Source organism: Mustela lutreola, chromosome 4 (assembly GCF_030435805.1).
Source record: "Mustela lutreola isolate mMusLut2 chromosome 4, mMusLut2.pri, whole genome shotgun sequence".
Classification (NCBI taxonomy): Eukaryota; Metazoa; Chordata; class Mammalia; order Carnivora; family Mustelidae; genus Mustela; species Mustela lutreola.
Genome location: NC_081293.1, coordinates 78736361 through 78753688, shown reverse-complemented (window position 1 = coordinate 78753688; position 17328 = coordinate 78736361). Strand labels below are relative to the sequence as shown.

The following is a 17328-nucleotide window of genomic DNA, read 5'->3' as shown; positions in this document are numbered from 1 at the left end:
CTAGGGATGGAGACAGGCCCTAGCATTCTGGAAGCTTTCTAGGTGACTGCAGTGAAAACAAGTGCTAAATTCAAAACCAATCTTAGCAAATGCACATTAAAACAAGGCCCCCCATAGACTTGCATTTTAGGACATAATTTACCATCTTTGTCTGGGGCGCCTGGGTGGCACAGTAGACTAAGCACCCTATTTTTGGTTTTGGCTCAGGTCATGATCTTAGGGTGATGAGATTGAGCCCCATGTCGGGCTCCACACTCAATGGAGAATCTGCTTGGGATTCTCTCTCCCTCTCCCCTCTGTCACTCCCACTCATGCTCTCTCTCTAAAATAAGTAAATAAATCCTTAAGAAGAATTTACTGTCTTTGCTCAACATTTTCATTGACTAAACTGAAAGAGAAACCTCACTCTTCACTATTAACCTTCATTTAAAATTGCCAGTTGTCTCAGAAGGCAGGAGCTGGAAAGACAAGGATGGTTTGGTTGCCAGCACCGCTGGTTCCTTTCACTTACCACCCAAATAATAGGTGTCCCCTGAATCAATCTGCCCACGCAGGGAGTGAGACACAGAGGCTGCCTCACCATCCACCATCACGCTCAGGTGATTTTCTTTCAACGAGAAGGACACTGAATGCCACTGCCCATCACTTAATCTGGCACCTGGAAGTAAACAAAATTGGGTAAGAAATTCCTAAAAAACCCTATAGATGCAGCTACGCAGAGCCATGCTTGAAAACAAACAATACAATCACAATCTTAGACACCCTACAAAACTTCACCTGATGTTTGAACTCACCCGAAACCCCCCAGGTTATTTAGCTGGCTGGGCAATGGAGACTGACCACAGAGGGCAGCTGGGCCTCTCAGAGAGAAAAGGAGAGGCTTGGGACATAGGTGGGCTTGGGGGTTTCTTAACAGGCAAAGAGATCATGTGGTATCCTGGTCATGTTTCTCTAGGAGGAAGGGATTACCTGTGGAGTGAGGCTCATTGAGTAAATATGTGGTTCCAGAGGGCCCTTGCCTCTGACCTCCCACAGTCATAGATTGCTCAGTCACATTCTAACACAAATTATATTCTAGCAAAAATTACTGTGATCAGTTAAGAGTATTAAGACATATGTGCACAGAGCAATGGCTGTGTTTTACTTTTTCATTGCTCGGTTAAATCAGAAAAGTACAGGGAGAAAAAAAGAGAAAAGAAATAAAGCTGTATTGAGAGGGGGAGGAAGAATCAAGAGTGGACAGTCTAAATATTCTGCCTTGGACAGCGCAATCTTAGTTTCTCCCAGTGCTAGGGTTTTAACAGACTAACACAACAGGATCCTGAATGAGCTTGAAATGACCAAATATCCTAGTCCCCTGGCACAGGGCGTACTTCCCCGTCTTCTAGTTCATTAGTATTTTAGGATGTTGAGAAGGATAATATTTTCCAAAATTGTTGTTATAAAAATAAAATCTCGTCCCTACTATAACATATTATTATTATATATAAACTTGGTAGACTATTTGGAAAAATATATCATATATATTGATGTAACTCTTTAGAAAAAATGTATCAGCAACTTAAGTATTACTACAACATGAAAATTCATTGAACAAAATGTAACGTTTAGAAAGCATCACATTAAAGTGTGTGTGTGTGTGTGTGTGTATGCATACTCAATCACTGTCTAAAAATGGACAAAAACCAGTAGGTAATATTTTTAAATGTTAACATTAACTTTGGATGAGGGAATTGTGTTTGCCTTCATGCCCATATTCCACTGGCCAAATTGAGTCATTCGTTCAAAAGCAAGGGACTCCTCCCCTCCACAGGGAGGCCATGGCCCCAGAGACACCTGCTGCTCTGAAGGAGCACAGTGAACAATTGGAATATTTAGAAATTGTCTTGCCCAACAGGGAAACAGGTCATAAACAAACACTTCAGCTCATTGAAAAACAACAAAGTGAGACTCTTTTGATGTCTTTGATGTCTTGCCCAAGCTTGCGCATGACCCTGCCTGACTCTAATTTGATTGTCTTGGGGAACTGTCCTGATAGATTAGCCTATACCTCTTGCAAATGAGAAAGGTGCTGACTGCTTAGAGCCCTCTAAGTTTGGAAGTCAACCTGCAAGGGTCAGAAGTTATTTTCTAGCTCATGGGGGATCAGCCCCAAAGAAAATACGGCCATGTTTCTGGTGGAAAGTTAACCAGGCATATTTAATTTAGTATCAGAGTTTGGCCCAAGGAACCCAATCAACCCCGTAAATCCATGTCCCTCCAATGCTCGTTAATATGTCAATGATACTGCAATTAAAAATGAAAATACATCTTTTTTTGTCTTGGCTTCATTTCTCATCAGTGATGTTGACATGGATTCAAGACCCATGTGCATGGGAAATATGTTTCTGGCCTGACCCAGAAGGTCATAGACCCTACTGTAAAAATCACGATGCCTCCGCTCCTCTCAGACTGTGAAATAGGAGCGATGGTACTTCCCAGCACTCCCTTTCAGGGACTTTAGCTCTTTGCCATGTACACCCATCTCTCACTTTCTGTGTCACATTTGTGAATCCAAAACTGTTGCAAAGACCCCACACAGGATAGGTTCATGAGCAATGATGAGAAAGCTGACACAGAATCCAGAGGATTGCGGTTAGATACTCAAGACCTACATTATGACACTGGTCCTAAAGGAAATCCTCCAGCCCTAGAGCTGAAGGAATCCACAAACAAGAATCTGGGAGTGTCCCTTCCACTCTTGTCATTCAGTATTTATTTTAAAGTTTACCTAACTATCTGTCAGGACAGAACCACATCCACTTAAAATCTGATGTTAATGGGGCACCTGGGTGGCTCAGTGTGTTAAGCCTCTGCCTTTGGCTCAGGTCATGATCCCAGGGTCCTAGGATTGAGCCCCACATTGGGCTCTCTGTTCAGTGGTGAGCCTGCTTCCACCCACCCCCAGCCTGCCTCTCTGCCTACTTGTGATCTCTGCCTGCCAAATAAATAAATAAAATCTGATGTTAAAATTCCCTCCTGTCCTCTCCCTGCCCCCTCCATTTACCCATCTATTTAGGACATAGAGTTTTTTTTCCTGGGAGAACTTGCAGAAAACACTCCAGAATATCTCCTTGAATGGGTAATAGATGCTATTTACCTCTATAATAAAAGACTGTTTTTAATAAAATTCGGCATTCTCATTTAAAAGTGAAATGCCTGCTCTTATGATCATTCTGTTTCTCCCCATTATAATTCTCACCCTTTGTGTTTCTTTTGTGTGTCTTCTACCACTTCTGACAGAAGGATGGCCTGTCTCCCTGACAGCACTACAGTCAAAGGATGGATAGAGAAGGGAGGGTCAGGGGCGTTTAGATTTGTGCTACTGGGAACATGATGCTTATTCTCCCACCCACCCCCAACTCCACAAAGGTTTCAGTCTGGGCGGCCAGGGATGGTCTCGGGACTAGTTCTAGAATAATGAGAACTAAAGGTTTTGGAGTGACAGCTGACTAGCAGGCACTGGGCTCATGGTCTGTAGGCTCAACATCATTGTTTCTACCATTGGTCACACTAGTGTCACTCCAACAAGGAGGACCCGAGGCTTGGGGAGAACATGGGTGGCACTTTTTGAGCCCATCAGGCCTAGCAGCACAAAGGAGGGTCTGGAAATGGACCTGGGAGGCGAGTCTTCTCACACACTCCTCCCACCAGCTTGTGTCAAGTCCAACCTGATCACAGAGAACACTGCCCTGGGCAGTCAAGTCCCTTCGGGAAAGGGTGGACTGTATATTTTCCTACAGAAAGGGAACGCATGTTCCCCTTCCCCTCACTGACCTTCTGTTCCCACCACGCTCCGCTGGCCCAGTTCCACAAGCACACAGACACTAGATTGTACACTCTGGACCTTTCTAGATCCCTTCACAAACACAGTGAGGTAACTATTTGGAAAAAGGACCCAAAAGCTGGAAGCATGATGAATGGTAACTGGGTGTCCTTTCCTGGCATTTGGCATGATTACGACTCACTCAGCCTTTAAACTTTGGTTCTTGGTTTGGTAGGTGCTTTCGCACTTCATCCAAGGGTTGGAGTGAAAACCAGTCACCATCTGCCTCCTCTTGATCACTTTCTGTGCTTTGCAGACACCGTGCCTTTCTCCAGCTGAAGGCTTGTGGCCCGTTGCCCAGACCGTGTCTCTCGGGGACATTTTTCCAACAGCATCTGCTCATTCTCTGTCTCTGTGTCACAATCCCTCAGACTTTTTTATCACTGTGACATTTGTGATGCTGATCTGTGATCTGTGATTACAACTTGCTGAAGGCTCACGTGACACCATTTCTTAGCAATAGCGTATTTTTTTAATTAAGGCACGTATATTGTTTTTCCAGACATAAAACTCCTGCACATTTAGAAGACCATGGTATACTGCAGATATAACTTTTATATGCATGGGGAAGCAAAAAAAAAAAAAAATCCATTTTGTTCGCTTTATTGCAGTATTTGTTGTACTGGGGTGGTCTGGAACCAGACCTGAGTATCTCAGAGGCAAGCCTGTATTTCAAAGGTTAAAAAAAAAAAAAAAAAGAAAGAAAGAAAGAAAAAAGAAAAAAAATGGGAAAAAAACCCTCAAATGCTTCTCTTTATTTGTTTTTTAAAGATTTTATTTATTTATTTGACAGAGATCACAAGTAGACAGAGAGGCAGGCAGAGAGAGGGGGAAGCAGACTCCCTGCTGAGCAGAAAGCCCTATGTGGGGCTCGATCCCAGGACCCTGGGACCACGACCCGAGCCAAAGGCAGAGGCTTCAACCCACTGAGCCACCCAGGTGCCCCACCCCTCAGATGCTTCTTTAAAAAGCAGCAAGAAAAATGCACCTCTGGTTTGCTTCCAAAAATTAATGCGTTACCCAGTGAAAGCTTAAAAATTCAATTCAATAAAATATTTCTATAATATTTCAGTGCCAGCCTTCAAAAAAAGTTAAATAACTACTCCCAGTATGTTGGAAGGGAGAACGGTGTGTACTCACGTGAAGCAACAGCAAAGCACCATCTCTTCATTAATAAGACACACAGCTTGTAAATCTACACAAACCAAGAGTGAAGCAATTTCCAAAATCTGACTTGGTTGTGCCCATCTGCAGAGGTGCACAAGGAAACTCCTTACGCCATTGGTCAGATTTTTTCTTTTATTTATAAAGAGAAACAAAGAGCTACGTTTCATTCCTGGCTTTCCATCCTGACCTGGTAATCTGGGTCAGGCAAAGTGCTCCTTCTGTAGTCAACACTCATGGAATGACACCTACCTGGCTTTACATTTTCACCAGCACTCTAACGCAAAAGAGTCCCCAGACTCTGAGGATAACACAACCCTGGAAGGGAGTTTAGAAACGTGGGTCCTTCTTGGAAACCGAGAAGAACATTCACCCAGTTATAAGAAGCCTTATCCAAAACAGGGATTCCCAAATGAACAGAAAATCCAGGAAAAATCGTAACTTCAAATATGACTGGTGTGTGTATAGGCTCAAAATATGGTAAGGAACCTCTTTTCGCAGGACTCCAACTTAGGATACTGTTCTCCAGTGTTTCAAGTGGACTGCCAACTCCACATCATCAGTTGATAGCAAGGTTATTTTTTAAACTTTTTGAGAGGTATATGTGATCTGCAGCTAACTTCGGCTTACACTGACTCACACACCAACAGCCTGGAGGAATCTAGTTCAAAGGTAAGTGAACTCTAATTTCCTCTAGAAGGATTATGAGTATCTTACTGATTCAGTCGTTCATTCAGTGCAGAGGTGACAGAAGGACCGTGCAGTCACAACAAATGCCTATTACCTGCTGTGATGTCCCTCGCCGGGTGTTCCGGCTGGGAGAGACTCAGCCTGAGTTTTCCATCATTAAGAACGAGGACGAGAGCCACTGCCCCTTGTGGGAATTGAGTGGTCAGCAGCAGCCCTGCCCTGTTCCACGTTCGGAATTGGAAAGCGACCGACACCTTGTCCTCTCCGATGGTGCCCGGCAGAGCCAAGTAACTCCTGGAGCTCAGAAAAGTCACGGGCACAATTTGTGGGTGTGAGCATGAGAAGGACACATTTCCCTGTAAATACAGTGAAAAAAGATTTAGGAAGGGGCAGAAGGGATGCTTTCATGAGCAGCAAGCTTTCCAAGAGGTGCAGTTTCCTATCAACCTTCCAGCAATTGAGGACTTAAGAACTAGGCTTCCCCATCCAGCTGCAATCCAGATTTACCTGACAGGTCCCTCAAACTGTGACACTGCCCTGGCTGGGCAAACCTCTTTCTGAGGCTTTCAGGGCAGTTCTGTCTCCTCTATTTCTGGGCATTGGCAAAGGAAACTTGAGACATGTCTTTCCCAGGCCTTGCGCTGGGTACAGGACACAACAGAAGAGACAGATTTCTTATACCTCAAGGCACTGGTTTTTTACATGTGGCATGAAGCCCAGCACCACAGATAGCAGCTCCAGGAACCTTCCTGCACTCCGCTTGGCTGTGTAAATGCTTACACACCCATTACTCAGGGGACACAAACATCTGGCTCAGGCAGGCCATGAGCTTCGGCCCGTCTGAGGCAGGGGTATGGCCGGCATGAGCAGGCTACCTGCCTCTTAGAGGCTCCCATGGGCCGTGTCAATCAGCACACTCTCCCCAGCCTGACCTCTGACCTGCCAGGTACCTGTTGTTTTTATTTCATTCTATTTTACTAAAAAACACACCTTTGAGATTTAGATTATATATACTGCTCCAGGAGCAAACTTACCTTTAATCATAGTGTTTGGGAGGAAGGAACTTAAGTTCTTAAAAAAACTCCAATTAAGTGGGGCACCTGGGGAGCTCAGTGCATTAAGCCTCTCCCTTCACCTCAGGTCATGATCGCGGGGTCCTGGGATCAAGGACTCAGTAGGGAGTCTGCTTCTCCCTCTCCCTCTCTCCCCCCCTACATGTGCTCTCTCTCTCAAGTAAATAAATTCTTTTAAAAAATTTTAGATAAATGTTCATAAATTCCAGAGGAATATGTGCCCAAACATTGCCCTTTCTCTCAAAAATATATACCATAAAAGCACTGTAATCAAATCAATACAGCATTGGTATGGAGTGACACAGCAGTGGAGCCCAGTGACTGACCCACAGAAAGATCTGAGACCACAGGTACAGCCAGTACATGGTGGGCGGTAAGATTCAAGCCTGTGTGCAGAGGTTGGGTCTGATCACTAAACAGCTCAGGCACGAATGGGAACCCGCGAGACCTAAAATAACTACTGATCTGCACAGAGTAAAGCCCAGACAGTAGAAGACTTTTTATTTTTTTCAATTTTAAAGTAAATAAGTAAATGAAACTACCTTAAAACTTTTTACAGGAAAATCCTTGAGACTGTATCTAGAGTTTAGGGTTTCAGAAGTATTTCAAAGCAGGAACAAATACTACAAAGCTATTCAAAAAATACACTGAGACATTGGCTATGTACCAATAAAAGCATTTATATACTCAACATGGCCCATAACATTTAATATAAAAGATATAATATATAATTATATTATAACATGATCTTATATTTCATAGAAAATTGGTTAATCCGAGAAAACATTTGGATCATGAATGACATAGGGAGATCTATCAACCTTAAAACTCTCTTGTAAATTGGGGCACCTGGGTGGCTCAGTCAGCTGAGTGACCGACTCTTGATTTCAGCTCAGGTCATGGTCTCAGGGTCCTGGGATTGAGTTCCATGTAGGGCTCTGAGCTCAGTAGGGGGTCTGCTTGAGAGGGCATCTCTCTTTCTCTCCCTCATGCTCTCTCTCTAAAATAAACACTTTAAAAAAAAAAAATCATTCCCACAGTTTTCACTGAGTTGGAAAATGGAGATGGAGAAAAGGTCACATAAAACAATCCCATTTCTATAAACGACGCTCGATATGGAGGCATCAATATTCACAAAGATGGGTGCACTGATTATAGAGGAATTGGTTATAAGGAACCAAATGTGGAAGGACAGACACTAGCTCAGTAACACGCTAGTCCAGGGGATGGCCTGCAGCCACGTGGAGGGACAGAAGCCTGACAACAGTCCAACCCGTCTGAGGGGTCCACCTGCTTTGAGATAACATGCTCCTTACTTGCTGACCTAAGTCCCCAGATCCACAGCAGACAGACCCCTGGCCTTGGGGTGAGAAGGTCCCAAATGTGCCCAGTCGCCTGTTCAATGCCACATCCACCTTCTGAAGAGTCAAGCAAGTTTTCTGGCAAATCTTTTTCTTTCTTAGGTCACAGGACTGATTTTGTGTATCTGTGGGCCTTGGCCTCCCTTTGCAGAAAAATGAGGTGCTCATGAACATCAGCAAACAGGCATCAGACCCCCGAGGCATAGACCCTGAGCACGAAGATGGGGTTTGTGGCTGGCACAACCACGGAGTCTGCCCGGGATGGAGAGACGCAGCAGACCACTCCCACCCTTCACCAACCCACTACTAACCCCTCTGAAAATCACTGGCCCAGGTAGAAACCCAGCAGTTGGCTTCTGCACAAGAGTCCTCCTTCTCCCCAAGTTCCTGGCCTCAAATTAAATTAAGCTCAAATTCCTTTCCAATCCAAATTCATCTCTTGAGTACTGGCCTTTCGAGCGAGTGACAGGTTCTGAGCTAGGAGTTCAGTAACAGGAGAAAGGAGCAAGAGGAAATCGATCCCAAAAGAGACCCTTCCCCAAAAAGTCTTTATTCAGATGCACCATGACACATTTGTGAAAGTGTACATCTGTTTCCACACACCTGTAAAAATTAAGAAGCCTGTGATGGGGATAGAGGAGGGCACTTGTGAGGAGCCCAGGTGGCGCAGGGAATTGCTGAATCCCTGAACTGCACACCGGAAGCTCATACTACACTGCATGTTAGTGACTAGAACTAAAATTTTAAAAAGTTAAATTAAAAAATCAAGTTAATATTTAGTGAATTAAGTCAAATACAAACTAAAAGGTGTACGTGATTGGCACCTTCCCTGCCTTCAGAAGAGGCACATTCTAGACTGGGTCCATCAGACAAGCCGCAGTTCCCTGCTCCGTTGACCTCATGTGTAGCTCTCTTACCATGACGAGGATCTGTGGTGTGTGTTTCTTGGACAAATCAATGAGATCCACTCCATTATAGTAGAGATTTTCAAAGCAACCATGAAAGTCTTTTTGTGGGAATGCCACTGATTTTCCGTGTCCAGGAATCCCCCCAAAGCTGATCTTAGAAAAAAATGACATAAGTAATATTGTTTAATGATTTTCTGATTGCCTAAAACACGTATTCTCAGCAATTATAGGATAATTGCCTCCAATCTATCTGGCATTATTTTAACATTAACATGTTAATTTCAAGTGAATTTTTAGACATAGATGTACCAATTCTTTCTTTATTAAATTTAGATAAGTAAGTTAAATACCCCTTCTCACAATTTGCTACTCAAAGGGCTATGTCACTTCAGCTGATGGGGAATGTTGTTTGTTCATTTCCACAGTCACTCTTGATCTGGGTGACAAGGCGGCTAACCATGATAACATTCTACTTTACAAACCTTCCTAGAACCCAGCTTCAGGCTCCAAGTCTTTGCCAGGACACTGCTGATGGGTTAGAATAATGAAGGCATCGATAATCTCATTCAGGACCAGGCTCTGCAGCTGGCCTCCTTGGCTGAGGCCACTTACACTAAATGAGTGTTGAAATAATCCCCTTTGCTCTGATAAATGTGCTGAGCAGAACTGGCAGAACAAAAGGTGTTCTCCAGTGCCAGTTAGATACGTGCGGGCAACATGCCAGGGATGCGTTAAGCCTTTAAATGTCCCTAGAAACAGTATTTTGATTCGCCTGACCATGGCTCTCTTGTTCCCTGAAAAAGCAGGTTGGAATGTAAGGTGCTTACTTCTCCAAGCACCCTGGATTGCTAATTCTGTTTATAATTTCCCTAAAACACACAGATCTCCTAAGGAATGGGTCACAGCCAACACCAGAGATAACATGGAAAGCTATCTGGACACATGTATTTTACTGTGCCACCTGTCATACTGATAGCTCTTCATCCACACACTTTCCAAATTCAACAACTACTTCCTCCCAGGGGAGAAGTCACACCTATGAGTGATAAAACATCTCAACAATGCGCGTGGGTCTCTCTCTGGGCTGACATCACCCATGAGAAACATTTCACCAGAATTCCAAATTACTAGCAATGGGAATTTCTCTGTGTAGAGATATTTTCTTTAAAGGTTATGTTGCGTTTAAATAACAAAATCTGTAATACTTGAAAAGAAATGTTCATACCTTATAATCAAGATCCAAGTAGTCACATTTGCCCTCGGCCTGGAAATGCTGACTGTGCCTGTCCACGGTGAAGTGGACATGGGTGTTTCCAAGCTCGATAAGGACAGAATGCCAGTGCTCATCATCCAGCAGGCTGCCCAGGGTGAGGGTCGCATGGGCATCAGAGGAGGGCAGGTTATCATGGCCTACAAAAACAGGCGAAGCAAATGAACCACCCCATCCAACCCGGTACCATGGCTGCTGTGTGGGAGGCCAACTCAGTACCATGGCTGCCATGTGCGAGGCCAACTCAGTACCATGGCTGCCCTGTGGGAGGTCAACATGTCCCCTGGTCACTTTCCTTGCACACTTCTATCCGGAGATCTGGTCAACTGCCTTTACCTCAGCCTCATATACAACTTCTCTCACTCAGGAATGATTTCTTCTACCTTTCTTGTGTTTATTATTGTTAATTATTGCATTTTTGGTTGTCTTGGAAGTATATTCTTCCAAGAACCTCATGAAGCACATGGCCTCATGGCTCCTGAGAACCTTACAGAGAGCACCACCTCACAGTTTCAGGGATCCACCCCTTGTCTTTACAATATTATCAGGTTGTTTACTGAACATGCACAAATGGTCTTACATACTAATTGAGCTATAAAACTTGTTACAGTAAAGTACATTCAGGATACATGGGTGTTCTCTATAGTACACCTCAACTGTGGAGCAACCACGCTTCCATTTGCCCAGACCATTCTGTTTCATGCCTCTTGCTCCAGAGTAATTATTTCTAGGGTCTTCTTTCTTTCTTGAAAGTATTCTGGTTTCAGGATAAATTAGCTACTTAACTGTGAAAAACTAAGCATAAAAAGATACTTCCATCTAAAGAGGTATATTTTTGAAAACACCCACTGGGAACTTTTTACCTGAATTAAGCAATAAGATGAGCTTTCCTTTAACTAACTGCAGGGTGACATGTTTGCCGTTTTGTCCTTCTCTGTGGAGTAGAATCCCGTCAGTCTGCCTGGTTTTAAATTTCAAAGAAATAACATCTTTTGCTGGACTCATGGATTTCTGATTAAACGTGTATAGCAAGAAGCTTTTCCCATCAAAGTTAACCATCTCGGATCCTATAGCGGGAGAAATTAGAAAATAATCTAAGTATAATACATCTTTACTCATGCACTGAATTGAGCAAATTGACACAAACACACGGAAACATAATATATCTCCAGTCTGTTTAGTGCAGAGGGGAAAAAACGGTGCTGCCCATCCACCCCAATACCCATAGTTGAGATCCCTAACCTCTACTCTTTGCCTTTTCTGACATTTTCCCTAACATATATCAACTAGAAATACTTCTGCTGACTAAGTCCAATTGCTTCTGCCTTTATACTGGCCACTTCTCATCCTGTAGACAACAAAGATTGGTAAAACAGTTGAAGTCACTCCCCACAGTGGCACATCATGGCTACGAAGTTGCCATTGTCCCTCAGCTCTCTGGTAGTCTTATTTTTCCCACTATCAAGGTCACTTGCATTCTCTTTATTGAAAAAGTTATATTTTGTCATTAATGTAAAAAGAACACTGGTCAAAGCAACCAAAGACAGAACAGGAGACATACAAAGGGATTCATACTACCCAGAAGAATCTCTTGTATTTCTCATATTTCACAAGTAAAAAGACAAGATATTACTCTCCTTAAAAAGTAAAAAAAAAAAAAAAAACAAAAAACGTATGATTTTACTCATACGTGGAATCTAAAAACAAAAGAAATGAATAAACAAACAGAAAGCAGAACCAGACCTATAAATGCAGAGAACAAACTGGTGGCTATAAAAGGGGTGGGTTGGGGGATGGGTAAAGTGGGTGATGTGGAGCGGCAAGTTTGGGCTTCCAGTCATGGAGTGAGTGAATAAGTCACGGTGTGAAAGGTATGGCCAGGAAATTAGTCAACGATATTCTGATCGAGTTGCATGGGGATGTGCGGCAGCCACGCACGCTGGTGGTGAACATCGGACTACCCATAAAATCGTTAAATCACCATGTTGTACACCTGATGCTAATGTAACATTGTGTGTACGCTACACTCAAATATTTGAAAAAGAGGTTTTTTCAAATGTGTGTGTGCAAAAAATGAAGGTGCAGAAGGAAGACAAAGAAATAGGAAGCTGATGTCTTCTTAGACGATGATACAACATTGGGTTTATTTAACTTCACAAAAGCCTGGGGCCAATGTACACTAGGATCTACATTTCATTCTGACGAACTAAAATGTTTACAGTAAACTCCTTACATTCACAACTCTAAGGAATCCTTTATTTCATGCAGCCACCTTTTGAAAATTCAGGAGTTTGATTCTGGTTCCCATACATGGTGAAAATATGTAAACACAGCAGTGTTTCTAAAAATCATGGAAACAAGCAATTACTCTACATTGCATAGTTAAATATATCCCTTTGTCAAATTTGAATGAATTGTCCTCGCGTTTTGGGTGAGCACAGATCTGGCCCCATCCCAGAACTGCGACTCTGCTGGCCTGGGGTGGGACCTGAGAGTCTGCTTTTCTAACGTGTCCCCTAGTGATGTTGACGATGTCGATGCCGCTGGTCTGGTAACTGCATATGAGAAACACTGCTCTATAGAACCTAGATTATATTTCTTGGAACATTCCCCTCAGGCAAAATGGAGTAGTGAAAAATTTACCGGATTTATAGATACACAAAAGAATGGGCTGAAAATCCTTTTGTTGTAATGTTTTCGTTTCCTCTCCAGTGAGATCCCTAACACTTGTACCTAGAACAATCAACCACAAGCTAATCATCATATTCTATCTTACAAGGCACATTTAACATGTGTTTTGACAGGTTCTCTAAGCCTAGAAGGGGACTGAGTTATAATCTAGAGATGTCATCAATGGAGTAAAACAAAACCACTTCAAACAACATATCTTGTAGTAGTCCTGTTGGTTTTATTAAAATCTTAAATGGTAACAAACGTAAGCTCAGTGGAGAGGAGTTAAAACAGCACAGATAAAAATGAGGAATTTCTTTCAGAAGTCTGGAATGTGAGGCTTCTATCTCTTCATCTGAAATGACCCACATCACTCTGCAGCCTGTATGGCCCCATGAGCTAATTTTTAAAGGTCTGTTTAAAAAAGAAAATGAAGAATTGTAGCAGAGAACACAGGTGCCCACAGACCTAAAATGTGTGCTGTCTGGCTCTTTACAGAGCCTGTCATCCTGCACTCAGCAACATTAGCCAGTGATCCTTTCTGAGGCAGATTCCTGACTGCTTACAGGTGGCCATGATAAGAACCAGCTCACTGCAAGACATGTGGCAATCCTTCTTCAATTTAAATATTAAAACCCTATTTTTGATGGTAAATCACAAATTTAATTATTTTTTGTTGATCTGCCTGTTGCATAATTCAATACACTTTGTTTGTGGTCTTTCATGAATCTATATTTATGAAGTCAAAAAATAGGTAAATATTATGGCTCCTGTGGAATATCACAGAAGACTGGTTTTATACAGACCATCTTCCGTAGCTTCAGACCCTGCCTTGGCAGTGATTTGGCTTTGGAAAATACAGTTTAGTCATTAAAAGGCCATTTCCCCCCATATTTCCTTCCTCCCCTACACCCACACTGCCCTGACTTAATTTCCATTTGTTCCCACAAGTACACTTTCTTTTCATTTAACAGGGGTGTAACACCCATGAGGTGCTGGGATGAAACACAAGAGGACAGACATGGCTTGGCCTTCCCAGAGCTGACAGTGCTCCCCTCACCTTCTCACTCCAGCTATCATGAAAAGAACACATTTCACCAGGAACAGCCTCATCTTACTGTGGTCTGCTTAGGAAATTAGAGACAAGGAAGCTCATAGTCAGGAAGGAGGAAGTGGAGCATGGGGGAGGTCTTCTCTGGGGAAGTGTCTGGAAAGAAAGAGGGTAAGACCTTACCCATCATATGGCATGTGTCACACGGAATTTACCGATAGGCACCCAAAAACAGCCAACATGGTTCAAACAATGGGCTATACTGTTGATCAAGAAGCCCCCTCATGATAAATGTGAAGTCCATGTGATAAGTAAGAGTTCACTCTGTCACAAAGATGACTTACAATGGGAATGTGTGGACTGGAAACTCAGTTTCAGGCCTCGTCAAAGAGAATCAATTCTACAGAATGCTGTTCACTTACAAACATTCATGAGTCATTCTGAATATCTGAAAATAAACGGACACGTCACTAAACATAACATGACATTTTTAAACATGTGTCACTCATACACCATTTTTAAAGACAATATATTTTTTTCAAAGATTGTATTTATTTGACAGACAGAGATCACAAGAAGACAGAGAGGCAGGCAGAGAGATAGGAGGAAGCAGGCTCCCCACTGAGCAGAGAGCACGATGTGGGGCTTGATCCCAGAACCCTGGGATCATGAAGTGAGCTGAAGTCAGAGGCTTAACCCACTGAGCTTCCCTGGTGCCCCAAAGCAATAGATATTTTTTTTAATTAAACCAAAACATTGTATTGTGGGACAGAGAAGACTTAGCTCAGTGAGTTTGCAGGGGCTAGCTCTCCAAGCACAGATGGGGGACAGCCCATCTGTAGGAGAGGTTCCCTCACCTTCATGCCCATGCTGGTGATAGCCATCAAAATATAGCCCCAGTTAATAAAACCAATAATCATAAAATAAAATCATATAAATTGGAAAAACACTTTGAATTTTCAATGAAGCTTCATATCACATTTTCCATTTTGGAATGAAGGTTCTGCATTCTTGCAATGGACAAAACTACTGGTTCCCACTTTGATTCATAAAAAGTGGACCTCCATCTCAAGTACCCCAATAATTTAATTAATTGAATTACGTACAAACACATTTTTCACGAGCTTTCTTGTAAAAGTTAAGTGTGATGCTTCAACAAGAAATCCAGCCAAGACCAAGTTCACCTACCAAGGACTGCGGTTTCAATACCAAGGAGAGCAGTAGAATTCCAGAGGAGGAGAAAGCAAAGCACGCAACTCATGGCTTTCTCCCTGTGATTTTTTTTTCATTTTTATTTCCCTGTGATTTTTTTAAGTCTTGGAGTTAATTTAATTTTTTTTTTCTTTTTCATTTTTTTTCTCTTCCTTTGCTAAAATTTTTTTAAACTTTTACCCTTTTCTTTTGTAACGTTTTTTAACTAGTTTATCTAATATATATTTTTTCCTTTTTATATTATTTTATTCATTTTCCTTTTTTAAATTCTTTTCTTTTTTTTTTCCTTTCATTCTTTTTGAACCTCTTTTTAACGCCTTTCTCTCCCCTCAAGATTTGGGATCTCTTATGATTTGGTTAAACCATATTTTCCTGGGGTTGTTGCCACACTTTTAGTATTTTACTTGCTCTTTCATATACTCTTATCTGGACAAAATGACAAGACGGAAGAATTCAACACACAAAAAAAGAACAAGAGGCAGTACCGAAGGCTAGGGACCTAATCAATACAGACGTTGGTAATATGTCAGATCTAGAGTTCAGAATGACAATTCTCAAGGTTCTAGCCGGGCTCGAAAAAGGCATGGAAGATATTAGAGAAACTCTCTCGGGAGATATAAAAGCCCTTTCTGGAGAAATAAAAGAACTAAAATCTAACCAAGTTGAAATCAAAAAAGCTATTAATGAGGTACAATCAAAAATGGAGGCTCTCACTGCTAGGATAAATGAGGAAGAAGAAAGAATTAGTGATATAGAAGACCAAATGACAGAATAAAGAAGCTGAGCAAAAGAGGGAAAAACAGCTACTGGACCACGAGGGGAGAATTTGAGAGATAAGTGAAACCATAAGACGAAACAACATTAGAATAATTGGGATTCCAGAAGAAGAAGAAAGAGAGGGGACCAGAAGATATACTGGAGAGAATTATTCGGGAGAATTTCCCCAATATGGAAAAGGGAACGAGCATCAAAATTCAGGAGGTTCAGAGAATGCCCCTCAAAATCAATAAGAATAGGCCCACACCCCGCCACCTTATAGTAAAATTTACAAGTCTTAGTGACAAAGAGAAAATCCTGAAAGCAGCCCGGGAAAAGAGGTCTGTAACATACAATGGTAAAAATATTAGATTGGCAGCTGACTTATCCACAGAGACCTGGCAGGCCAGAAAGAGCTGGCATGATATTTTCAGAGCACTAAACGAGAAAAACATGCAGCCAAGAATACTATATCCAGCTAGGTTATCATTGAAAATAGAAGGAGAGATTAAAAGCTTCCAGGACAAACAAAAACTGAAAGAATTTGCAAACACCAAACCAGCTCTACAGGAAATATTGAAAGGGGTCTTCTAAGCAAAGAGAGAGCCTAAAAGTGGTAGATCAGTAAGGAACAGAGATAATATACAGTAACAGACACCTTACAGGCAATACAATGACACTAAATGCATATCTCTCAATAGTTACCCTGAATGTTAATGGGCTAAATGCCCCAATCAAAAGACACAGGGTATAAAGATACAAATGTAGTGATCCAAAGGGGCACGTGCACCCGAATGTTTATAGCAGCAATGTCCAAGCCAAACTATGGAAAGAACCTAGATGCCCATCAACAGATGAATGGATCAAGAAGATGTGGTATATATACACAATGGAATACTATGCAGCCATCAAAAGAAATGAAATCTTGCCATTTGCGACAACATGGATGGAACTAGAGCGTATCATGCTTAGCGAAATAAGTCAAGCAGAGAAAGACAACTATCATATGATCTCCCTGATATGAGGAAGTGGTGATGCAACATGGAGGCTTAAGTGGGTAGAAGAAGAATCAATGAAACAAGATGGGATTGGGAGGGAGACAAACCATAAGTGACTCTTAATCTCACAAAACAAACTGAGGGTTGCCGGGGGGAGGGGGCTTGGGAGAAGGGGGTGGGATTATGGACATTGGGGAGGGTATGTGATTTGGTGAGTGCTGTGAAGGGTGTAAACCTGGTGATTCACAGACCTGTACCCCTGGGGATAAAAATATATGTTTATAAAAAATAAATAATTAAAAAAAAAAAA

The 17328-nt window shown here is 42.2% G+C and overlaps 1 protein-coding gene across 1 annotated transcript in view; it reads right to left on the bottom strand.

The window, feature by feature from the left end:
- LOC131829004 (contactin-associated protein-like 3) overlaps positions 1–17328 on the bottom strand; it is a 181847-nt gene that overhangs the window by 88278 nt on the left and 76241 nt on the right. The window contains exons 5-9 of the mRNA XM_059170309.1: positions 11195–11398; positions 10287–10471; positions 9071–9214; positions 5814–6075; positions 512–658 (exon numbers count right to left, since the gene is read on the bottom strand). Of these exons, the coding sequence (XP_059026292.1) occupies positions 512–658; positions 5814–6075; positions 9071–9214; positions 10287–10471; positions 11195–11398 (942 nt within the window). The remainder of the gene's footprint in view (positions 1–511; positions 659–5813; positions 6076–9070; positions 9215–10286; positions 10472–11194; positions 11399–17328) is intronic.